This window comes from Calonectris borealis, chromosome 4, assembly GCF_964195595.1.
Source record: "Calonectris borealis chromosome 4, bCalBor7.hap1.2, whole genome shotgun sequence".
NCBI classification, from domain to species: domain Eukaryota; kingdom Metazoa; phylum Chordata; class Aves; order Procellariiformes; family Procellariidae; genus Calonectris; species Calonectris borealis.
Genome location: NC_134315.1, coordinates 30,450,400 through 30,476,764, shown reverse-complemented (window position 1 = coordinate 30,476,764; position 26,365 = coordinate 30,450,400). Strand labels below are relative to the sequence as shown.

Sequence of the window (26,365 nt, the reverse complement as noted above, 5' to 3'; positions counted from 1 at the left end):
ATGGACAAATATGAGTGAGGAAAAAAACATTTCTCAAGAAATGAGAGCCATGTCATTGATCAATCAAAAGGTCAGGAGTTAGACAACTTAAAAAATATTTCAATTTTATTTTAAGCTCTTGCTGCAAACCATCAGGTACACAAATTACATTTGTTTCATGAGGAATTTCTAGTATTTCATTCTGTTAATACTGGCAGAGACCTTCTGTCCATTGAATGGTACCCTATATTTCAACAAGTTTATAGTGACACTCTTAGCATTTATTTCTTCTCTTGGCAAAGTGGATATAAATAGAGCTAAATAAGATATTTTCCTTTGTACCATCATGCTCCAGGCAGCTTCTTTTATTGCTACTAAAACTCTGTAAGGTTGATTGGCAAACTCTGCCCAGGCAACTTAATGAAGGCATCACCCTGCGGTAGGTCTTTAGTAACAGAAGAACACACCATGATGCATTACGGCACCCACAGACACCGCTGTCAGGGTATGCGTGCAAATGGATGTCCAAAGTTCATCATCTCTAAAATAACCATGCCACCCATATGAAAGGCATTTCATATGGAAATGGATGGAAAATCAAGCACCCACAAAAAAGTGTGTGGATGAACTGATGCTCTAGGGAAAAAGACTCATCAATTTGAACCAACTGAGTATAATAAAGCTTATTAATTGATCACAGATATTGAGCCACTTCCCACAGAGATGCTACAATGTAATTATAAATGTATGATACAAAACTCTTGTCAGGCCTTCTCCTGAATATTGTGCACCATTTCTAGTTATCTGTGCTCAAGAAAGATGGATTGAAACAGAAATACACCCAGGGCCACCCAAACAAGATAATCAAGGGAATGAAGAGCCTCTCTCTTCAGAGAAGATGGAAAGATTTGGCTTTTTTTTAGCCTAGAGAAACAAAAACTAAGAGAAGAGATGACTGCTCTCATCAGTAGGGCAAATACCAAGGGAGGGAACAAGGACTTCTGCAGATAAAGAATGATATTGGCAGAAGAACAAAGAGATATAGCCTGGAAGTGAATAAATTTGGGCTGGGAATCAGAAGAAAATTTCCAAGCATCGGAGAAGTGAAATTCTGGAACAATGCTGCAAATAAGAGATAGAGCATGGTGCAGAACGGACTTGTTTTTAAAACAGCAATTAATAAGATTAAGAACATGATTACCCAAAGCAGGGCACAGATTACCTGTGACAGCTGGGCTCCTTCCAGCTCTATCCTGATGGTTCAGGAGATGTGACTGACCCTGTCTTTGATTAGAAAATCAACAGAAGGTGCAGCTAAAGGCAGGGATTATGTTTCTGATTCAGAGACTTTGCAGAATTTATCAGGAAGACACCCCTTTTGGTCATAGGCAAAGAGAAAAAGTAGAGCAACTTGCCAGCCAGCCATCACAACTGAACAATCTCTCAAAATATAACAATTTTGCAAGCTGACGTTTCTTTAACTAGATAAGAACTAGAATTAATTAAAAAAAGGACAAATGTTAAAAGTAGTTAATTTTCAGTGTGATTCTCAGTTTGTTTGGTTGGTTTTCTTAAAAGTAAAAGTTCTTTGAGAAGATCAGTCAGAATATGACCAGGTAAATACCATTCACTTTAGAGAGCCACATTAATTTTGAAAAATTGACCCCAAAAAACCCTAAACCCAAATCAACTTCTCCAACAATGGATTGATAGTGATGTTCATCTCATCAGCCATACGTCAGGATTTTTCACATCCTTATCAGGCAGCAACCTTTAATAGATCAATCAGCAAGCTAATTCTCCATTTGACATCTGTTGATACTGCTCGGATCTGTAACACTTATACATTTATTTGCAAACCTCTCTTTGGCAATCAGCTTTTAAAACTGCCGTTAAAGCTAAAACCTGCTTTTTCTGTGCATAAGGCAATAGTGCCATCTCGTGGGAAATACTCTGCTTCGTGCCTTATGGTGGGCAAAGCAGCTTGGAGCCTTTCTTCACACAAACATCTCCTCAAGAAAAATAGATGTAATTTTTTTTTTTTAAGTTGGCTCCATTGGATTAGCACGTAAACTTTCACCTAAAATGCCCGTTAGCCTTTTCTGGGCGCTGTGGTAAGGTTTTGGCTCTGCTCCAAGCTGCTCTCCTACAAACCATGGCCCCAGCACCCTGTTCAGGTACAGCCCAGGAGAGCCCAGGTCCTGTGTCCTGCTGGGGCAGCAGGGAGAGCACCCAGCCCAGCTCCGACTCTGCATCACCCAGCAAGACCAGCCTCGCTGGGCAAGCACGTGCCATGAGTCCTTAGGTCCTCTGCACGTGCGCTACACACACACGGTTGCCAGTCACATCTCATCCCTGCGTCTCCTATCGACATTTTCGGTCCTTTTTATCTGATTTTGTGCCTCTTTACCTTTTTAATGGCTCTTTACTTCAGTCTCTGCAGAGCCAAAACACAAACAGCACTTCACGCACTGGAGAGCACTGGAAACCTTTTCTACATTTAAAATGTCATCCTACTCACGGAGCGAAAACAACGAGGATTCATCTGTTTCTTCCATGAGCAGTGGAAGAAGTGTGCCAAGGAATAAGGCCCTTTCTTCCAGCGAGCTCCACGTGCATGGCTGCTTGGTGAAGAAGGGAACTGATTAACCCAAATCGGCTTCCTTTTACACAAAGAGGTGTTAAACAGAAACCAGCTGCCTGCTTCAGCCTCCAGCCTTTTCTGTAAGGCTTCTCCTCCTACTGCCACTGCTCTGCCATGACTCCTCAAAGGCTTTAAAGGCTCTCCCGCCAAAATTACAGCAGGCTGTGACCCCATCTGGGCTCCGGTCAACCTACTTCTTTATAAGCAAATAAGGGTAAATCCCAGCATAGTTTTTTTTTTCTAGATCCCTGATAAAGGTGCTGAGTTTTGGAGCCATCAGATAGACATTAGCCAGAAATAGGAATTAAATAGGATCCTTTATTCATAGCAAGTTTCCTTTTGCAGCCTGCACTCAGTGGTTCAGGACACGCTCACTCAAGAACGAATCTCAGGCTGGTACTTCCATGATGCTGTTGGTTCAGCATTACCAATGAAGCCAAGTGTCAGGAAAAAGGGTAAAAGATTACCTTCACTTATCATTTGTACACTCTTGCCAGTATTATAAAATTGGTATTTGTGTTTTATAATACCAGTATTACAAAATGAGAAGAAACTGTCACACCTATCTGTTTCGTCTTCCTGTACGAGGCTCTAGGATTTCCCTGGACTGTTTTACATGTAGTGTAAGACCAACACGCACTCCCAAGCTTAAAATTCCTGTGATGGACAATCTATCACAACTCTCAATAAACTGTGCCAGTCCAGTTACAGCACTATCAACAAAAAAGACCACAAGCTTACAGAGAACAGATGTCACCTTGAGGTTTAGCATCAGATGTCCATTTGCAATAACAGCACTTGAGATTGGGTTTAATTTGGTTTAAGCTAAATTCAGAGCAGGTGCAGTTAGTATAAGATACAAATTGCTTAGGCTTGGTATTTTATTAATTCTTTAACAAAATAACTAATTTACAATACAGTTTTGAGGTACTAGTTTAAAACATGCTGTTCATTCAGACTAATTGAAATGGACACGTTAGATTGCAGTCATCCCTGAAATTCCAGTCTGGGTGAGAAAGACATATGGTACTAACTGGTATTAATCAACTGAAAATGGTGAAATTCAAAATTTCATACGCATTTCATTGATTTAATAGCTGAAGAATTTGAAGACAGTACTTCATTTAAACCACAACCTCTTCAGGTCAAGCAATACACCATACACTGATTGGAAATGAAAATACTAATTGTGTTCATATATTAAAGGACTGGCACAGCTCTATCTGCATCTGGTTTTAGTTGGGTAGATTCCTGCCCAAATTACACTGGCATGTAGAAACAATCAGTGTCCTTTTCTGAGCAAAGGTGTGATGTTCACGGTAAAGTTGAAAGCAGTGACAGTATGCCTTGGGGAGGACTTTGCACTGAACCAGATAATACTTCACATGCCCTCATCTAAGCAACTCACCTCAGCCTGAGTAGTAATCATTCACTTACTTGCAGCGTATAAAGTGCTTTTAAAGAATAAAACATTCAATTTCTGATTGACACATAAAAGCATAAAGCATACATAAAGTTCAGGGAAAATGAAGCCTGTCTACGCAACACACACTAAATGCAGTATTACAGTATGAACAAGTTACCCTGAAAGCAGTCATAAAAACTTAGCCCTAGGAAACAGAGAAAAAAATTGATAAAATAGCCCTTCAGATTGTCTGAATTTTACATTTGTACCACAAGAGATTCTGATAAATATTTGTTGTAAGCTAGTTAACATGAAAACTGCATATTGTAATATTTTTTAAAATTTAGTATAATCATTTTATATAATAAACTTTGTGTGATTTTCCTAAACTGCAACATTTTGCCTTATTTTTTTAATTAACCTGAGAATCACACTTTACCAGAAGATAAACGAAACATGGAAAACTTTGGACTTTTTTAAAACTCCGTTTATTTTTTATTAACTAAAACAATTCAGCCATTAAAAGTAAACTGTATAAAGGGTCATAGGGCAAAATGGTTTGTGTGAGTAGAAGATGATGCTTCCAAATAATAGGTGTTTGTCTTGTCCATGCTCTTTTGGGGGTGCATGTGTCATCAACACAGAGACAGGTTTTCACTGAAGGTTGTGAATGCAGTTTGTAAAGGTTGAGTGTGTATCTGCTTTATGTGATCGACCTAAAAGGCTGAATGCCAGCTACTGTGAAGAGAAGGAATTAGCCTAAAGTGATCTCTCTTTATAAAATTTTTCACTTAAAACAAAGAACCCTGAATGCAAGCCAAAGCCCTTTAGCAAAAAACAATTTCACAGGAAGCAATACTAGCAGTGGTAAGTATGCTGACATTTTACTTTCAAAGAGATAATATTGAGAACTGTATTTTTGCCTGTGAGACGGCAGAAGTGTTGCATTCTCAAAGCCATAAGAAAGTATAAACACACCACCCACTTCATTTGTGTTCATGCTTTTGTCTGTTAACAGTAAAATGACACCAAGTGCTCTATGTTTGTGCTCTGTCTGCCAAGTGAAAGGTACAGCTTCCACATAAACAACACACCTGTATATAAGCAAGAGCCTGACAGATACATGTGTTGTTTTAAACCATCCAAAACCAGGTTCCAACTTTTCAACTATAAAATGAAATGTACATTTCTTTAGTATACTTCAATAGTATGCTGCATGACTAAAAGAAATACAGTACTGAAACTTAAAACATTCAAACTGAACACATGCTAATATAGCTGCAAGCCATAACAAACGCATTTTCATTTCTTTAACACAAAGCTTGGCTATTTAATGCTACAGTAAGAAAATCATTGTGTAGTTAACACCAATCAAAAACGGCTGACAAAGGTTACATAAAGCTGAAAGACAGTATTTAATTCTGATGGCACTTTTACGGGATGACAAACTTTTGCAGTACATACATGCAATATAAAAGTAAAGTTAAAAGGCTCAAATCCTGGAGGATGTACAGGCATATGTTTTCCAGGGAGTATTTTGACAATTTCTGGCCTTCACATTTACTTTTTTCAGCCTGTAGAGTATTTTTGCTTTAACTTACTGCTCATCTCCACAGGCTCCTACAAGACTGCACAGGCAGCACAACTCACTGCCAACCAGATTAGATGGTTGCAGCAACCTCCTGCTCCCAACTTTCTTTCTCCTATTAGGATGCTGGGAGAATCTAAGATAATTTCTGAATTTAAATCTTCATTGTGCAGTAGCAAATTTAGCTGAGCCATTTACCCTCAGTATCTGCTAGCTCTGACATGCAGCAGAAATTCTCCAGCAATCTCAAAATCCCTCATAAACATGTGCTGTTCTACATGAATGCTTTGGCCCAAAGGTGGTGCTTTTTTACATCCCATGCAGTCTCAATTCCATCAGTCACCTGCAAAGAGTTTAAATTAGCTCAAAATCTAGCCTTCTTTTTCCTGGTACTAAAACTTTAATCGTGATCATACTGTTCTAAAACTATCTTGTAATAGAAGACTTACTGGCTTTTTTTTTATTTGTCATCTATTAGAATCCACCCTTACTGTTTCTACTTTGCTGTATTTACAAGTGTGGCATGATCCAGGCCTGTGATTTAGAGAAAAAGAGAAAATAAAAAATCTTACTTAAGATTTTAAAAACTCTTATTAAAATATCAAGTCATGAATTTCACATTCATGATCCGTTCTTTCATAGGGTCTTACAAGCAATTACAGAAGTCCCTTTTTATAAGTTATTTTGCATTTGCTGGTTATTTCCATATAATCTTGATTGGTACGCACTCTCTGCACTGTTGTCATGTGGATAAATAGAAGCACAGGAGCTATTAGTGTCTAAGTTGACACCAAAAGTGATCTTCTATCTGACCTATAGATTTAATTGGCCATAAATAAGCTGTGCAGGCAACCAGTACAAAACAGTATATTCCTATGAAAAGACTATGGGCTGCAGAGTACAACGGAGTAGAGTGAGATTTGTTTAACTAATTAAGTGTCGCCACGCTGTGGACTGACTTCCTATTTTGCTGAAAATGGTTTGCTCTGCTCTGAAACATTATATCAAAAAAAAAAAACCACCCTAGAGCTGCTTTCTCATTACCAAAACAAGTCATTGGCTGTCTTTTCATTAGTTTTCTCTTTTACTTTGAGCCTAACTAGTACCTAGAGGAGTACTACTAGTAGTACTAGTACCTAGAGATAGTACTAGTACTACAAGGGGTACTACTCCCCCTTGCGGGGGGAGCAAGATGAGATATCCACCAAGCACTGAGAATTTGCCTTTTATGGCATTTTTAGATCTTTGGGAATATTAGTTCATAGTGGCATCACAGTTGTGTGCAAGCCTGGAACTACCCTGCCTCTCATGCTTGTCAAGAAAAACATACTTTCTTGATGTAGTCTTAGTTTTCTCACAGTTGGTATGGAAACTTACTTCAACTCAAAATAACAACACAGAAGTGTCTTGGTAATTACATGCAGAAGACAAACATATAATACCTAATTTTTAAAAAACCTACCTCTCCTTAGCCCTTGATAATGACAAGATTTCTCAAAATTCTTCATTTTTCTGCTCAAAACTATACTCGGGATATCTAACTATCCTCTGTTGCCACACAAGTTGCAGGTGCTCAGTTTTTTCAGAATTGTGGTGTTTTCAGTCATGAGATCAGTGCAGAAATATGCAGGTTTACTTCAAGCCCAGATCCATAGCTGTGACCAAGAATCAGGCTCTTAGAAGAGGAAACATATTGCTTTGCATTTTCTCTTCTGACTTTCTTAGAAAACAAGAAAGTACGCCACATAACATGCATGTGCCTTTGTGTCCCCTTAGTTCATCCAGAGTGGCTCTGTGAATGACACTCTATGTACAGGACCTCATTTTGCTCTCGTTGGTTACTAATGGGCCTAATTCCAATGAAAATATATCTGTATAACTAGAGTCACAGCTGATCCGTGGCTCACGGGGACCAATGCTAAAGTCTGCCTGAAATCTGATCCTACGCCAAAGAGCCTTGTGCCAAAGTCTTAAGCCACACAGGAAGAAGAGAGAAAGAAAATGGATGTGTAAATCTGCATAAGATCCCTGGAAAGGGATCACAAAATTTGCTCCTGTAACTTAATTTTAAGGACTAAATAGTTTCAGAACTAATAAAAATATTTTTGCTCATGTTATTACAGTAGTACTAATGAAATGTCATGCTCCAGGGCATAGGCTGATTAAAAGAGGAGGCAGAAAGGAATTTTTCCTCCTTCTGATTGCTAATATTGCAAAATTGTGGAGATGAATTTGGGGAAAGCACCATACACCTTTGAAGCATCAGGTGTTGACTGGAATGAGACAGCGGACTTGGTGAATTACACATCAGCTCCATTATGACAAATCCTATGTTTCTATGTAAAAGCACAAGGCCCCAAGCAGTCACTTGTGTGGCTTGTATTTAAGGCTGGCCCTACAGATGGGGTTCTGAGAGAAAGACAGTATCAGTTCTCTCAAAAACAAAAATGCTGATATTAAAATAAACATTTGCAACGGGAACAAACTATTTAAAGTGCCAGAATAAAATCTCTTCAGGTCTCTAATTTTTACACTAAAAACGTAATAAACTCCCACAGTAAGAGATAACTGGACACATTTTTTTCACTGTGTTCAGAAGAATTACTAATCTATCAGTCTGGTATGAAAGCCCATTAAAAGTGATACCAAATAGGCCACCTCAAGCAAATATTTCAATCCTACAATAGTCAGTGGCACACCTTCAAAATACTTAAGTTCCAAACTACAAATTTTTATGATATTCATAAGTAACAATGAATTTAACAAGGACTATTACTGCCTTGCTAAAGCACACACCTGTGCTTTCATAAGTAAATGTCAATAAAGTCCTGGGGATTGCTGGAGTATTGGTAGTTTATGACTGTTCTGTCCAACTTTTGCATTGTAGTTAGAAAATTCGGTTTACTGCAAGGACATATTTAAAAGGATGCTGTGTAAGACTGGCACATCCTGAGACTATTGCTGTTTTCTAAAATTGTAAATAAGCACCAATTAATGAAACTGTTTTCAAGTAACAGCTAACCTCAACATTCTGCAACATTCACCACTTAGGTTTTATTAAACATCCTATCAGATAAACCGCATCATTTGATATCTGTGGAAAACATTCTAGATGCAATAATTTTATCTCCATCTACAGGATTACAGCATGGGTTCCTCATCGCTCTGCAAATTTTGTCAAATGAGTATGATCCTGTACTGCATGCACTTTTTTTTTTAAAATCAGAAAGTTGAATTAGTTTCTAAAATTATAAATAAGCTTTCTATAATCCTAAAAACCACACTGAACACAAACTCCATTTGGAGTGACAATTGCCATTCACATTATTGCAAGATTTGAGGTATTCTTGAAGAGAAAAGGCACCAGTAAAGTTGCTGGATCTGGATGTACTGAATCACAGGAACATGTTCAGTTAATGCCCTATTGAAGAAAAAGACACATTTCAGTACAACTGTTTTTTTCTAAATCTCTAAATTGGCTTGGCTTCAAGATGGGCACACATTCATACTCTTTGAAATCCCTCACTTCATCATCGCCACTTAGCTATCTCTTTGGATTTTGAAAGGCATGAAGCCAGCAGGCATGCAGCTAACTGCCTCTTGTGTGAGGAAGAGAACAAGTTTTACCAACTATAGAACTGGCCACAATAAAGGCAGCCAGCAGAGAGAACTCATGACAGTGGTCTGAATAGAGTGAAAAACAAGCTCTCCTCCAAGTAGAAATTTCAGCCTTTTTCCACACACAGAAAAGAAAAGGGCTACCCACTTTAAAAATAAGACTTGGGCAAGTATTTTAGAGTCAAAGACCTTCAGCATGTTATTTTGTCTCTTTGCTCAGTCGTTCAAGGGCTTAATGTGAAAACTATGAGTCATTATGAACTAATATGCCCACTTACTTGGGCTTCCGCTCCTCAGTGGTGAAGGACTGCGGCTTCGAGATAACTGCAAGACAAACAGAAGAGGAAACTCAGGTGTGCTAAAGAACTGTACCCAAGAAAGGCACCTGGGGACCCACCAACATTCAGAAAATTTGCACGTTACTCTATCGGTGCAGCTCCACTGCTACAAAGTCAAATTCAACAACCTCCTAGTTTCTCTTTCACACCCTGCACACACACAAAAAAGTGAGTCTTACCCAAAGACTCTCACATTTTCAATATTCACATTTTAAGTTGAGGGCATCTATGTCAATTTAATAAGATGGGCTAACAATTAGAAAAATACACATGATTTTTACAGAAATAATTAAAAATATTGTTTAACTATTCCATATGTAGAACTCTGCTAAGGTTTCACATAACTTATTAGTACCACCTCAGTTCTTCCCCTCCTGCCCACCCCACACTGATTTACTGCTCCTTTGAGGCATTAGAAGGTAAATTTAGATTACTAATTCCAGGAGGCAGGGACCATGTGCTGTATATGTACTGCAAGATGACTAAAATGCTTCCAGATGATGCAATTAGTTATTCAGAAGTATACTGAAGCAAGGCGGAGTAGGGAGAAAGCCTTCTGAGATCCAGGTTGATACTTCTGAAAATTTAACCATGATCTACTTCTCATACAGTATCTCCACCGATAAATATATCAGGCAATAACTCTGTCAGTTCAGCTTCACATCATTCCAGACCCAGCAAAGGCATTTATTCCCAATGTTAAAATGTACGTGTAGCACATCAGCATTTTTAAAAGGTTGCCTACATTCTGAGTTTAAAATACTTGATGCTGCTTACACTACAAGCATTCAGCTGGGGCTTACGTGATGAGATAGAAGAGGACTGGTGCTACGGCTGCGGCTTCTGCTTCTACTTCTACTTCTGCTTCTGTGAGACCACTACAAGAAAAGAGTTTGACAAACCTCTTTTTAGAGAGGGCATTTAATAAAGACAGACTCGGCAAGCAGACTTGCCATACTGGAGACAAAGCTTGAGGACAGAGAGTAAACACAGTAAACTTTCTCCTTAGAACAGCTCTGCCAAAAATCATATATCTGCATAATGAAAGCATTAATGCAAATGGAACTATTCATCCTAAATACTGGATGAGGCACTAAAACCCAACTGATATTTGATATACACAACAAATAGGGAATAATCAAGGATTTCTCTTTTTAAATTTTAAAACAGTGTTTAAATCCAATTACTTCCCTTAACATGTTCCTTAAAAAAAACACATACCAGAGCTCCTCTTTTTGTGACTGCCTCTCCCTTCACAATTACAACATCATTTTCCATCAGTGCAGGCCATACATGATAGGCCACCAAGGCAGCTGTGAAATCAGAGTGAAAACTACGATGGTACCTGTTGAAACACAGAGTACAAGAAATGTCTGCATATAAGTGCCAAAAGATAAATATGATGCTTCAAGTCATCAATGCTGATAAAAAGCAGAACGCTAGTTACAGCTCATAAACATCTTTCTTGACAATATTTCTGTATCACAAAAATAAGTATTCTTTAAGCGAACCTGTAAAAGAAATGCATTTGTAAGACAGACTTAGCAGAATATGCTGTCTTCTTATGCTGTCTACTTATACTGAGAGGCACTCCAATAAAGCCACCTCACACTTCAGAAGGCCACTAGACCATATTCTTGCACAAGCCCCTCACAAGCCAGGGTCCTTGGGTCCACTGACAAATTAAATCTCCTGAGCAGCATTTTGGCAGGAATAGTCATCCCATCTTCCTGAAATATCTTGCTAAAGCAAGACCTCTATAAAGGACATTACAGAAATACTCTATCTCAACTATAAAGTTACATCCTAGTATTTTATGAGACATAAGAGGCAATTTTATTAGCAAGATCCTCAGATACTGATAATGAAACAGTGACTTTTTAGGTAAGAAAAATTATTTTGAAGGCCTGTATTAACATACCAGCTATATATTACCTCCCTAAGTCTGCAATATTGGCTGAATAATACATGTTTGATTTTGTGGAGTCAAACTCAAAAAAAAAAACCAAGTAACTGAAATAAAAAATAGCAATGCATTAGTATATGTATATACATTAGTAATGTATATACAATAGCAATTTGTATAAAACAATGTTGTAAACAGAGGCATGAAGCTCTGCATGGAGGGAGGTATAGGGTACGATGAGGTTTGGCCAGCCCTTTTGTAGAATGTATCACACATAACTAACAGAGCTATTTTAATTTCTACAAATTTTGCTCCATCTCAGTCTACCACTATATATGCTATACGTGTAAACATATATATGTCACGTATTTATCTATATAGATGGATAGATGTGTGTATACATGTCTCCTGCAGCAGCACGTATAAACACATTACACCTGTTTCTTGAAGGCCACACACATCAAGTAGGTGGAGAAAGCATCCCGAGACTATACCATAGCATTGCTGCCTTCTTAATTCAGCCAATACCTTTGGGTATCAAATAGCTAAGTGCCCAGCATTTGGACAGGATCATTAAGCAGTCATGTATGACTTTGCACTCTCCTGTTAAGGGCTACTTTTATCTTCTCTATTTCTCTCCTTCGCTTCTCAAGTTATTCCCCACCTGAGTTCCATTCTATTTCAAATTATTATTAGAAACCTCCTTATTGGTGTGGCTTTTCTTGCTGTTGAGAGCAAATTTTTGGAGCTATCAATCCCATTAGTTTTCTTGGCGTGGAAGGCATGGAAGTACCCTACAGTTCTCTGCTAGCTAACAAAGCAGCCAGCCCTGACTCTATGGAAAAAAGAAAAACTATGGTTATGGTGTGCATTTTTTAAACAAAATTCCCATTTTTAAAAGGCATTTTTCCTTTTGCTCAGCTCTAAGCCAGAAGAGATGGGAGTGTATTAAGATCCATATGTTGTACAGCAGCCACAGCCTGGAGGTCACAGCACACATGTTGATGATCCTGGTATCAGGCACCAACCGCCAGATCTCAGTAAACATGACTTTTACAAAACGGACCAGAAAGGAGGAACAAAGATGCACAGATTTTATAAACACTGGAGGCACTTAGAGACTAAACAGGGAAAGGAAAGCTGATGATAATTTTCCTCTTAAAGGATAAATTAAATACGCTCTAGAGACTGAAGTTTATCCAGAAAATTGCTCTGCTGTTCATTAAAAAAAGCTGTTACACTGGTCTACATCCTGGCATTTATATACCATCATAAACCTTAAAGACATATCAAATTCACTACAGACCAAGAATATTTGCCCCAAATTAATGTTTAGCATCAATCTTAAACCTTTATATTAATTAGGAAAGAAGTAGACTATACAACCTGATGCATTTTTAATACTAAGAATCTGACTGAAAAGAAAGAGTTCTTACTTGGTCTCACTGAAAAGTTCTCCATCAGTACCAAAGGCAATATCAAGAGGAGGAGCGAGTGTCTGCATTGAAAAAGCCACACGGCACAACTCTCGAATCAAAGTGCTGATCACAATGAAATCAGTTTCTGGTGGAAATGAAATCTTTGGGTTGATGTTCATCGAGCAAATTACTTCCTGAAAATAAACACAGTTGAGTAATTTGAGCTCACTAACACTTTTATTCATGGGCAAGTATGGAAATCCCTCCTAAATATGCCTCCTAGTTTGCTACATTTAAAAATCAGTATAAGAAGCTCCCAGCAATGTTGTCTTAGGCTATTCCAGAAAATATTAGCTTCAGAAAGAACGTGCTGTTATTACAGAAATGAAGTATGAGCTACATCCTTGACATCAATCTTAGGAGGGAGATGCAGTTTTTCAGCAGAGCACAGAATTTAAGACAATTATGAAATTTAGCTTACATTGATTAAGACAGATACACTGTATCTTGCCAAAAATATTATTCTGGCAGACAGAAAGATTCTAATCACAGGCAAATAAAACAAGTGGGCCATACCACAATATTATCTTGGAAAATACAAGACATAAAATCCATGCGATAAACTTTTTTCCTTCTTCAGGTTACATTTCTAGTTTACCACTCCGAATTTATTAGCTACTGAAATAGATCAACACGTCACTTCCCCACTGCCCTTGACTTACATTGACACTGGCTTGAACATCATACAGATCCTCATGGCGAACTATATAATCCAGGACAGTGTCTTCAAGTGACTCAGGCCCCGAGTGACCTAGAGACAGAGTCTCTCTTACACGTATTTTGAACTGCCTGTAGGCCATTTTTGCTGCATGAAAAGACTCCTGCAAACATAAAGAACATCTAGTTAAATCCAGGAGACTGAGATTAATTTTTTATCAATTATCTGAGAGGATTAACTTAACCCAGTGTCATCATTGTAAGGAGGAATATAAAACACTGCTGTAAAAGTGAAAGTTAGAAATAGTACCTATCTGGGAGGACTCCTCTGATTAAATCAAATGTGATTTATTTGCAGAAGACAGGATAGAAAAGCTTTCCACCTAGCCTTCTATTTTCATGTAGGATTCCACCACACACCCAAGACCAATGGAATCACATTCAAAGATATCAAGAGCAGAATTCAGGAATAGCGTTTTATGTGCCACAGCCGAGCATGTCAGACAGGAGCACCTCTTGTCTGATGGGAAGAAAGGTTGAATTGGAGAGTGTAAACTGAATGACAATTGTGGGAAAAAAACTTCAGCAAGTTAAATGTGCTTGGGATCACACACATGAAGAGACACACTGCCTCTCTGACATAGGTACATACTACATCCATTTTATAGAAAAGAAGATTAAGTACAGAAAAATGAAAACAAATTTTTCCAGATTGAGCTCATAGTAAACATGAGGTATCTAGGTAATTTCAAGGGACCCAATAAAACTAGAAAAGCATATAGCTACAGGTAAGAGGGAAGCATGATGTGGAAAGATTTTGAGCTTTCTAAAATGTAGTATTCCCAAAAGAATTCATCTAAATGAGGTGGTGTTTTTTAGTGCAGGAATCATCTACCTTTCAGAGCCATTCAGTCGTCTTATGCAGCTCTTTTAGCACCTGTACTGTAGATCACTGACCCTGTTCTAATGTTGGGACAGGACAGTCAGAAAAGGACACTAAATTGAGAGTTCAATGTGTGGGGGAAAGAAAGGAAAATCAAAAGGGAAAAAAGAAAAGTTTTCTTCTCAGTACTTCACAGAAATGCTAATTTACACAAAATTTAATCCAATCCAGCCATAATATTTTATAAAACAGTTCTGGCCTGTAAAACAAGAAATATTACTTTTTTCTTACCACAGCTGCAATGTATATTATCCTCTGCACCATCTCCATGTCATTGATGTATGTCCTCAAAAGGGTCTCTGCATCCAAGCGTTCTTGAGCATAAATGTCACCAAAGCGAGCTACCAGGTAGGCGCGACGGGAAGCGTTTGTACGTCTGGCTCGGCCAGGTGAGCAGCTCCTCAGGGGAAGTGGACTAGGTGACTTGCTCTCACTGTGCCTTGGGGAAGGAGAGCGGCTCCGTGCAAGCCTATGACAGACGTGTAAAGAAGCACGAAGTCACTTCACCATTCTCAGATGCTCTTGCCTAGTGCACAGAGTTTTGTCAATTTAATTATTACCAGGGTAAGCTGAGATTTTGAGCTAACATAATTAAAGAAGTAAAGCTGCAGCTGGTTAGTCTAATATGAAGGCATTTGTGTCAATACATTTTATGGGCTAGAGCCTGAACAATAAAATTAAATTCCTACAGTGTGTACAGCCAAGCACTTTGTTCTGCGGAAACATACTTTTAACTAGTAATACTTTGGAGATTTGTTCCTCTTTCAGTACCACTGAAGAGTTGTAAAGTCAAGCAAGTGAGAATATAACAACAGGTTCTGCCCTGTAATGGTACAGTATTCAAAGAGGACTTATAAACAAAAAAACTAACCATCTCTCTTTATCCCGCACAGTTGCTCCCAATGTATATTGTAAAGCTGCTCTCTTTGCTGTTTTGCCAGAAACTTAACATAGCTGCCTGAAATTAAAACATTTGGGCACTAGGAGAAATCAGTTAAAGAGCTTATGCTCCTTCATAACAAAGTACAAAAGCTTAGCTTTTGTTTATACTTCAATTAACATGAACAATTTCTCTCAGTGACTTCTCTGAATAACGCCTCTACCTGTTCTGGAGAACAGACTTTTGGGCATCCAGGATAGAAATCTCATCCCGCAGTATTTCAATCTGCTGCTCATAGTCATTCAGACGATCTAATTTCCTCAGGGCGTCCTTCTCTTGGGCACGGGAAGTCTTCAGACTTAACCACACAGAATAAAGTCAGTCACAAGATGTCCTTCTACCAATGCAAACCACCTATCAATTAATCCTCACCATCACACAAAAAGAACAGAAAAAGAGGAGAAATACTGAGCAAGCTCCTTATGCTGAAATACAGGGAAACCAAGAGTTTAGAAAAAGCACACTCCAAAGCATACTCTTAATTACACTTTAAAATGTAAAAGTGTACTGTGGCAGGAGACTGGATACACTACACTTTATGTTACAGGAGAGATCACTGATTAAGGTTTGGTGTCCTTGCACTAGCTCAGATGATGAGGTCTAAGAAAGAAACTGGTTTCTTTCTGATATTTAAGATGTTAACTAAACCAGCTCAGTTTTCTTTTGTACAGTTTAAGACTCTAGGTTTTTTCTTATATCAGGTCCTCCGGTTCTTTTCTTTGCTGGAATATATTAGTCAGTCAAAGGATATCACCAATGATGTTATTCAAGTAACATCAAAAGCTAATGATTCCTCTCCTGCTCTCCCCAACAGAAGCAGTATTTCTTTCTTTGTAAGAAAAACTAAATACTAAAGGGAAAGAAACAACTTTAAGACATTTATGAATTACCAATGCTGACTTTTGTAAGCCTTAACACTAATCCTTTCCATGCTAATTAAATCTATGCAGTATTCAGTTTCCCCTGTTTTATTGTTCATTCATTCTACTGCTAAATATTAATCTGAAATTAAGAGAGTATTATCATCTTTCTGTTAAGGTTAAAGAGATCTAGGTGCTACAAAAAAAAAAATAATGGGAACTAACAAGGCAAAATATAATTCTTAGAAAAATCAGAACAGTTTTCATAACCCACTTTTATTTTAAGGCTATAACTAGTGTTTTAAACTCCACCATCTAACCATTTAAAAATAAAATAGGCATCTTCAACCAGTTTCTCAGAAGCAAATACAACAGCCTTGAGAATTTACGTCAAGTATCTCCTTAATGCTTTTTGGATAAAGAAGCTCACTGTTACCCTCCAGTTTCAAACAATTCATTAACAATAAAGTCCCTCACAGTTCCCCCAGTCCTTGGGCTAAGCCCGACTCATTCAGTCAGATTGCCTTGAAATTCAAGGCAACAACTCCACCTATGTAATTTTTGGCCAGATGCCTGTTTAAGCTATTTTTAAGAGTCCCTTGCACCAGCAACACTACAAGGTCTTGAGGTAACTGATTCAAGGTACCATATTGGCTTGTTATTAATTACAACCATGTTTATCAAAACTCTTTCCTGCCAATCTATATAACAGGTCCTCTGTACAGTAGATCAAGAAAGAAAAGTCGTCTTAACCTCATTTACTTCAAAGTGAGTCATCTGGCTTTGTTAAGTTTGATTAGACCTTGGCATGAGTCTAAGCACCCAAGTAGTAAGCTTCCATTTATAACAGTACTAATAGGATTTTGATCGGTCTGCATATAACAGCACTTTTTAATACACTTAATTTTTTGTCTTCCCCTGAAGAACTTCCAATTACTTTTAAATGTTGATTGTTATTCATTTTAAAAAATTTATATTTATAATTCTGCAGCAAATAGCTACATCCTGTTATAATTAATATCTTGATATGACAAAAGCTTATACTGGCTATAGATTTTAATTATACTGAGCCTAGACCACATTTGTTCTAACAGCCCAGGAGACCAAGATGTCTTGTAAAACATGCTTTGATTTAAGTACGCAAGACAGACAGACTATAGACAAGAGGAATGAGGTCATCAGCTGTTTCAAAAGTCTCAAAAAACAAGTTTACAGACAAAGATGCAAAGGACACTCCTGGCAAACTGTTCCTTGTGTAAAAAAAAAATCCTGCCCTAAGTGTCACAGATCAGTCCTGACCTCACTTCCTCTACTTTTAGAAGGATTCTGGTTTTGACAGGCAGGTGAAGACTGATTCCACCCAACCAAAAGGGTTCAAATTTTGAAATGATGATTCACAGAACATGAAAAATAGCACCTTTGCTTCAATCAAAAGTTGAACACCCGGGCAGAAGATGCAAATGTGGAGTGCCAACTAAACTGAGAGTGAACATGAACCATAAGTAGGTGGATATTACGGAATTCCTGAATTCATGGAAAAACAGGAATGTTTTATTCTTCTGTCATTAGTACAAATGGCAATATGAATTTCTGTCCAGTCTGCATTAAGACCTACACATGGGAATTGTGAGATGCTTTATCCCCTATTAATAGTTTTAATCAGGAAGACAGCAGTCAAGTTATATCTAAGAATCAAGGAGTTACATGAGCTACTTTTCACCCAACAAATCGAAAGAGCCCGTTTTATGGGAATATAAGTTTGTACCCCAGGTGGCCATCCAAAAAATTAAAATCCAAAGTGATCAATGCTTGCTAGGAAAGTCCATGGATGAAATCTGACAATTAACATTATTCTAGAAGCAATGATAAACATCCAGAAATGAACAAGTAATACTCAACTTGATATTGGAAGTAGAAACTCTAATGGCCTGAGGTTTTTTTGCTTGCTTATCTTTATCAGGAGTAGCTAATCCTCTCAGTTGCACTAAAAGGAAAGATAAACTCATGGACAGTTATATCCTTTCCTACAGTGCAAGCAGCAAAGTCAAGTTTCCTCCATTTCTAAGAGCAGCAATGTTATTTAACTGAAAGGCTGCAAACATTTATTTAACACGCATGATTATATTTCTGTTGTTGAAATGTCAGTTATCACAAGAATTCACATGCTGTTGGAATGAATTTCAACTACCTTTGTATTATTTTTTGATAATATAACACACAAAAAAAGGAAAAAAAAAAGACATGGGCTACATTTCATAACAGTCAAGAATTATTACTGTTTCTAGAACTGCCTGTAGGTCAAGCCACAAAAGAAAATTAGTTTTAAGGACCCCTATATTGAAATGGAAAGGTTGGTCCCCTAGCTGCACCCTTACTGATCCAGGTTAACTTCCCAGATGTGACCAACACACTTAGAAACTCAAAAAACATTTTTAAACCAGAGATGTCGACATTACCACTAGCCACTACTTTTGTGCAGACAGGCAAAAGGATTTGGCAAAAATGGTCTAAAAGAAAAAGCCAAATAAAGAACTTTATCTTAAGATACACAGAGTGAAGTGTCTTTTTTCTTTAACACACATGCTACTTCAAGAGCATCATAGCAAATTGCAAACAATGGTTTCCAGCTATATTCAGAATATGGTTCTCTCCTATTTAACTTCATCTACAAGATTCAAATGCTATCAAGCTGCTAGTTTCAAAGTAATCCTTCCTCTATCCTAAAGAAAAAAGGATAGAAGTTCAGCCACAAGGGTTCTTCTCACATGGATCTACTTATGCTAATTCTCTCTATATAAAACCAAGAAACAAAGCTACAGGATGTTAAGCAGCCAGACCTATTTTTTGCTATAGCATAGGACAGTGTAGAATAAACAGAATCCCCTCAGGTAAATGACAGACTGTGTCTCTGCATGCTGACTTTCTGCCACAAATACCCCAAGATTCAATTTTTCTTACGCTGCTTTTAGCTGAACAATTTCGTCTTCTGCTGCCAAAAGAGTAGTGGCTGATTTGGTCTTTGTGTCTTCAAGAGCCAACTGGGTTTTTGCCAGACTGCAAGAAAAATTAATAACCTCCATGGTAAAGACAGAGATTCTACCAGAGAATTTACTATGACAAACTGACTGTTTTAAGCAGACCACGTCCATACCAATTTAACATATGAAAACAATCACAGTGGGCTTTGTGCAGACTATCAGCACACAAATAGCTTATAAAAACTCATATCTGACTATGCAATAACAGAATTGTTTTGCTACAACGCATTATTTTCATTAAGACTCAATTCCAGTGTCTTCATCGATTTCAACAACTTACAGTGTTCAGAATGACTTCACTGTCCATAGATGGAGTATCTTGGGACATGAATTCTCTTTCTCTTGCACCTGTCCCTTACTTGCCAATAACTACACAATCATGACTCCGCACTGCATCACCTGGAAAGGAGCAGTTCTGAAACTTTCACACATGACTTCGTCTCTGCTTGAGTTACCTCTTCCCAACCCTCCACCTTCCAGACTTCTACCTTTGCAAACCACAGCCAACACCTCTCTGACCTGACTGCACAGAGAAATGCAAACCACAAAACTGTACAAAAGCTTTACCACCAGTTTCCCACTTCCTGCAGGAGCTAGCCAAAAATTACTTTTTCTTGTACTGCAAACTGCCACACACTCACTCCAATCTGTATTAGTGAATAACTTTCTTTGTACCTCTCACCTTGACCACCCAACACTTTTCTCCAGCTCATCAAATAATCTCTTTCTATTCACACAGGAGCACAGGATGAAAAGCCTCACCCCTAAACCAACCTTTATATATACCTGACCCACAGAATTGTTGAGGTTGGTGTGTTGGTTTTGGCTGGGATAGAGTTAATTTTCTTCATAGTAGCTAGTATGGAGCTATGTTTTGGATTTGTGCTGAAAACAGTGTTGATAACATAGGGATATTTTCGTTACTGCTGAGCAGTGCTTACACAGAGTCAAGGCCTTTTGTGCTTCTCACACCACCCCACCAGCAAGCAGGCTGGGGGTACACAAGGAGTTGGGAGGGGACACAGCTGGGACAGCTGACCCCAACTGACCAAAAGGATATTCCATACTATATGACATCATGCTCAGCATATAAAGCTGGGGGAAAAAGAAGGAAGGGGGGGACATTTGGAGTGATGGCGTTTGTCTTCCCAAGTCACTGTTACGCATGATGGAGCCCTGCTTTCCTGGCAATGGCTGAACACCTGCCTGCCGATGGGAAGTAGTGAATGAATTCCTTGTTTTGCTTTGCTTGCATGCATGACTTTTGCTTTACCTATTAAACTGTCTTTATCTCAACCCACGAATTTTCTCACTTTTACCCTTCCGATTCTCTCCCCCATCCCATTGAGGGGGGAGTGAGTGAGTGGCTGCGTGGTGCTTAGTTGCCAGCTGGGGTTAAACCATGACAGTTGGAAGGAACCTCTGGAGGTCATCTGGTCCAACCCTCCTGCTGAAGCAGAGCCACTTAGAGCCAGTTGCCCAGGATCATGTCCAGACAGCTTTTGAGTATCTCCAAGGATGGAGACTTCACAACCCCACTGGGCAACCTGTGCCAGTGCTCAGTCATCCTCACAGTCAAAAAGTGTTTCCTGATGCTCAGAGGGAACCTCTTGTGTTTTAGTTTGTGCCCACTGCCTCTGGTCCTGTCACTGGGCACCACTGGAAATGGCCTGGCTCTGTCTTCTTTACACCCTCCCTTCAGGTTTTTTACGCTAATAAGATCTACCAATCTTCCATAACCTTCCAGGCTGGAATTCTTTTGCAAGATTACCTAATTCTGGCAAACCAGTTGAAATGCCAAGAACAAAACACTTCCCTCTTCTTCCAAACGTCGTGGGGTCCTTCTCTGTCCCACCTTGTCACTTTTGATATTTAATGTATACTGTGAGATCACAAGATTTTTTTTGTCCTCTTATCTTCTTTTCAAGGGGATGCACTGATCTTTAACTCACACAGAGTTAACTGAGAGATTTTTTTGATAGTGAAAAATTAGAATGCCAGCATTCATCCAAGATGAGACATAACAGATACTAATATGCGTTGGCGAATAAGGGAAGAGCAACTGATGTCATCTCCCTTGTCTTCTGCAAGGCCTTTGACACAACATCGTTGTCTCTAAATTGTAGAGATATGGATTTGACGGATGGACTAATTGATGGATGAGGAATTGGCTGGATGGCCGTGCCCAAAGAGTTGCAGTCAACAGCTCAATGTCCAAATGGAGATCAGTGACAAGCTGTGGCCCTCAGGGGTCTGTATTGGGACTGGTGCTATTCAATATCTTTATTAATGACATTGACAGCAGGATTGAATGCACCCTCAGCAAGTTTGTGGATGACACCGAGCTGAGTGGGGCAGTTGGATGGGTCTTTGAGCAACCTAATCTAGTGGAAGATATCCCTGCCAACAGCAGAGGGGTTGGACTAGATGATCTTTGATGGTCCCTTCCAATCTAAACCATTCTATGATTCTACAATTCTATGAAAGCAGGAGATATCTGCAAGATTAGGATACAGGATGAAATATTCTATTGAACCTCTTTCCTCTAATCTAGCTAATACAGTTTGCAGTTCTGAGAACTTGATATTCTTGGAATCGTTTAGTAAGAGCACTAAATTATATCACTTATCGTACTGACACAAGGACTGTGAGCATTCATTGTTCTCATGTTAACAGGATGCATAAGAAAGTGTCTGTCACTTGCAGCTGCCTCTGAAATAGCCCTGGAAGTGGCACTAACTGCACAAATTTGTTTCTGAAGCAATTAAATCATTTTGTGGAGCACTGTAGTCTCAAAATGTGTTTTTTATGCAACTGGACTGTATTATTTGTACCCCACTTTGGACACACACAGACAATCCAGAGTCTATATGCACTTTGAAGCTCTGATTTTAAGCCAGAAACGAAACATTTTACAAATCTCCATCAGTATTTAGATGTCAAGAGAAATATATGGCTTGTTGAAAAACAAAAAACAAACAAAAAGAATCACAGTTAATTCCCCTACTCCTGTTGCACGTGGTTGAGCTGTAGACGAGTTGAAGTCAGTTCTTCCTGCAGCTCTTGCAGTTGAAAAGTCTGATTGCTGGCTAGTTCTCTCAGCTGCCTCTCTTTCTCAATTGAATCCTACAACAAAACACAAAAACATGCTGCTTGAATGTTCTACCTTACAGAATCCTTCAGCAATGTAGGATGAGAAGTCAGAGAACATGGAGACATCACTGTCAAATCTCAAGATCTTCAATATTTTCTCCTAGTCTGCATCAACCAATGCTCTTATTTTCTTTCAAAGCACAAAGTCACGGCAGATCTGTCTTTCCTGCCAAACTGCTAGTACTACAAACCCTTCAGTAAATATTAACTCCAAACCCTCCAAACCTCAAATCAGGCACGTGGTGGTATCATGATGGACATGAGCACTTTTCCCCCACCCCCACTTCTGACACTCAGATACTAAACAAAGATTTTTTTCTTCAAAAAAATAAAAGGAGCTCACAGATAAATGCATGGAGTTTATACACACCTTCAGCTTACACATGTCTTTTCACATAGTGTTAGATTTTACTAATAGATATGGTATAAATACTTCTGTGATGTCTTTGCAAATGTAAATGTAGTATAATTCTTTACCTAGAAAAGGAAAGCAGTACAAGAACATAGCTTCTTTTACAAAGCAAATTCCTCCATATTGTCACTCATTGTTGTAAAACAGCATAAGCCCTAGAAGGCCAGAAATAACTATAATGACCTCTTTGATTTCCCTTTCCCAAAGGAAACATAAGATGAGACAGAGAAATAGCATAGTTTTCTCCATAGTTGTCTCCAGGAGCAACTAAGGACATATTTCATTAAGCAAAATCAGGGAGAAAGGCTATTATTAACAGATAGTCATTAAAGGTCTCCTGCAGGTATAAATTCACACCATTCTATTCCCTTAAAATAAATCTCCTACATACCTGAGTTAGAGAGAGGTTGGTTTCAAAAAGCCTTCCTGAAGTAGCACAGGAAAAACAAGTCCCTAGCCATGGCAGGAGACGAGTTTTTATTGTTTCCACACCTGCATAATGCCCGCCTAAGAAAATACATACATTAAGAAATTGTGAGAACACTTACAGAAAGAGCCAGAGCTTGAAAAGATGACACATGTGAAATGTGTTAGTAATAAGACCAGGCACTGACTTACCTTCTCGAGATGTTTCATTGAGGATTGTGAAGAGTTGCCCTTGAATCTCAGAATTCAATTCTATTATTTCACAGCATCGGTTCAGATTCTGATCACAGGAATTAAGCTGTAAATTAATGTGTATTAATACATCTGCCTGGGCTTTCTTACTTAAAATGATTCCTGTTATGATCATGAATTTCCCCCCCCTCCATAATTACATCTTCACAACCTTTTCTTACTGCATCCACTAGAATACTCATCTTTAAAAGGCTCACATTGTTAATAGGCAAATGAACAACACATCAGGACTTCTATCACCCAGTTAATTCACTACTTAAGAAAACTTACTCCTTTCCCCATTCATAAAGAAGATGCAACCACAAACATCTCTAAAAGAAGAATCATAATAATTGTGGATCTGTGTTAAAATCTTTCAACACAGAGTTTTTAAAATACTAAGATAGGAGATTGTTGGATGAAAAAACTTATTAGTCCAAGATCTGATATTAGCTGAAATAATACATATAGGCTATTATCTTGCTTTGTCAACAGCCACATGAGGCCTCCATGCAATTTCATTTGATTTTTAAGACTTACCAACTGAAACAAATACTACTGAAGAATCGGCAAAATCCAGCATTATGCCTAGGAAACAACAGAACAGCAAAACTACACCACTTTCAACAAATGCAATTCTGAAAAGGAGTTGATGGGGTTAATCTGTCCAGGGTGCTACTACACCTGCCGTGAGAACATATACTTTGACCTGCTTCCTTAATCTTTATCCGTAACCTGTGTATCCTCTTCAGCGTAGATCACCCTCTAGGTCTCCAGGCTTTAATGGCTCTGTACGGTTTTTACAAGCTTCCAAAACAGCTAAAACTCCCACCCATGCCTCTGTCAGCATTTTGATTGCTGCAATGTGCTTTCCTCTGGCGCCAAGGAGCACAGTCTCACCCCACTAACCTCCACCAGAACACCACTTTTGCAGGGGTGCATTTTTCCAGCTCATTACAATGACATAACACCCATGGTGCTTCCATCTGCCAGTTCCTCTTTTTCCGCAATGGCAGCCTGAAGCTGCTCATCTTCATTTCCCAAGACCTCGCAGACTACCCTCACCTCATCTATTATGGAGAGTTCAGCTCCCGCTATTGCTCAGCCCCCCCGAGGTCTACCTCCACCATCTGTTTGGAAGATTTTAAAACGAGTGCCTCTGTTCTTCCTCCTTTGGTGTCCTGCACTCTGTGGTAGCTACCCTCAAACTCCTCCTTAAAACCGTCCTTTGCCACGAATCCTGCAGAGTTTGCCTGCCCATTAACATGCTGTAACTCCTACATATCATGAAGTAAAAAGAGGAGCTGGCTTCCCTTGAAAGGGCTGCGTCTCTGTTCAGCACCTTTCCTCACCAACCATAACACACTGTAGATGCTTACAGGCTTATGACCAACTCAACCATCAGTGTCCTGAAGCTAATGAAACCTGGGGATACAGGAGTGACAACCCTGTCAAGACTGCTTCTGCTAAGAAAATTCCCAATTTTCAAATCTCAGTTTCCTTTATCTCATCTTTCCCTAAATTTTTCGCTTTCTCTCCTGCTTCCACTGTTTTGCCTCCTCACTCTCCTGTTACCTCGTCCTCCTCCATGCATCCCATTACATCCATCTCCAGCCTTCTCCTCACCCATACCTGAAACTCTTTGCTCACGCCTGCTTCCCCCCTTCCAAAGCCCTTCTGCAGGTGGCCTGTCTCGCAGCAGCCTCTCAGTTCCAACAGGTTTCCCACCCAGAAGAGCCAAGCAGCTGGATGACCCGGTTTTCACTTTCAACTTCCTTTTTCCTTACATTTTTCTGACTGTTCCCAGGCCACAGGCGACTTTTTTTTCTGAGCACGCCCTCACCCGTGATGCTTCCACCTGCTGGTCTTTTACCAAAAAACTCTTTTCTGATGCAGACTCAGTCATTACAGCTGAAACATCACTTTTAACCTCCAGTCCTTGCTTTCAGCGAACCTCGTCACGGGCAAAAAAGAAAACAGCTGAAGTTGCGAGGCTACAGGCACTGGGTGTTAGAATTGTGATAACTGGGTGCACGCGGGGGTCAGCGTCCCAAACTGGCCTTTTGAACCCCAAGCGGCGGCCGCTCCCCACGGCCGGGCCGGCCGGCTGCAGGTTCCGATTGCACCGGGCTAAGGGCACCCGCGCTGCCGGGAGGCGGTGGGAGCCGCCACCGCTCCGCGTCCCGCCGTCACCGCGGAAACCGCCGTGCGGCCCGGCCACTGCGGCAACGGCGCCGCTGCCGGCGGCCTCCCGCCCCCTGAGAGCCCGCGGGGTGAGGCGGGCCGCGCTCTGTACAGCCCCCCAAGCAGACGCGGATCCCCCCCGCTGGCGGCCGCGGCCCACCTCGTAGTCCCGGTACCAGCTCTCCAGCTTCTCCTGCAGCACCCGGCCGCTCTCCGCGCCGACCAGCCTCCTCAAGCCGTCGGCCATGGCCGGCTGTCAGCTCGCTCCGGGGGTTGGGACGGGCTGCGCTGGTTCCCCCGTCCCGTGCCCCCGGGAGCCCTCCGCGGGCGGGCGGGCGGGCGGCGCGGGCGGGGAGGTGGTACCACCGGCCCGGGCCCGCAGCTCTGGGCGGCGCTGCGTTCGCGCCTTTATAGTCGCGATTGTAACGTGGGCCGGGCCCGGCGCGGCGGCGGGTGCCACGGCGACGCCGGCAGGACGCGCCTCGGTTGTGGTAACGCGGCGGCCGGCTGCCGGCGGCCCCACGGCCCGGCCCGGCCGGGTGCGCGGAGGGTGGGGGAACACCCC

The 26,365-nt window shown here is 40.0% G+C and overlaps 1 protein-coding gene across 3 annotated transcripts; it reads right to left on the bottom strand.

Annotated features, from left to right (window-relative positions):
• Positions 1–4,506: 4,506 nt before the first annotated feature.
• On the bottom strand, positions 4,507–26,133 carry SPATA18 (spermatogenesis associated 18). Of its 3 annotated transcripts, XM_075149054.1 has the most exons (13): positions 25,961–26,113; positions 23,578–23,683; positions 23,351–23,466; positions 22,402–22,520; positions 19,315–19,410; positions 15,660–15,794; positions 14,788–15,025; positions 13,619–13,777; positions 12,915–13,090; positions 10,794–10,917; positions 10,376–10,450; positions 9,513–9,558; positions 5,426–9,037 (listed from the first exon to the last, which is right to left on the bottom strand). In XM_075149054.1, the coding sequence occupies exons 1-13, from the start codon at positions 26,045–26,047 to the stop codon at positions 9,030–9,032; spliced, it is 1,485 nt and encodes a 494-aa protein (XP_075005155.1). In that variant the 5' UTR covers positions 26,048–26,113; the 3' UTR covers positions 5,426–9,029. The 3 variants fall into 3 exon arrangements, with proteins under 3 accessions (XP_075005154.1, XP_075005155.1, XP_075005151.1); XM_075149053.1 differs by lacking the exon at positions 19,315–19,410 and having other exon boundaries at positions 4,507–9,037; positions 25,961–26,133; XM_075149050.1 differs by lacking the exons at positions 5,426–9,037; positions 19,315–19,410 and having other exon boundaries at positions 9,496–9,558.
• Between the last annotated feature and the right edge of the window lie 232 nt (positions 26,134–26,365).

What these genes read in the sequence shown, in the direction of transcription:
- SPATA18 (XM_075149054.1), bottom strand. Translation starts at nt 26,047, where the DNA reads ATGGCCGACGGCTTGAGGAGGCTGGTCGGCGCGGAGAGCGGCCGGGTG. An exon ending in AAGTCTGTTCTCCAGAACAG is followed by an intron (nt 15,026 to 15,659) that starts GTAGAGGCGTTA and finishes CGTCTGTCATAG; the next exon opens with GCTTGCACGGAGCCGCTCTC. An exon ending in TAATATACATTGCAGCTGTG is followed by an intron (nt 13,778 to 14,787) that starts GTAAGAAAAAAG and finishes TTATGTTTGCAG; the next exon opens with GAGTCTTTTCATGCAGCAAA.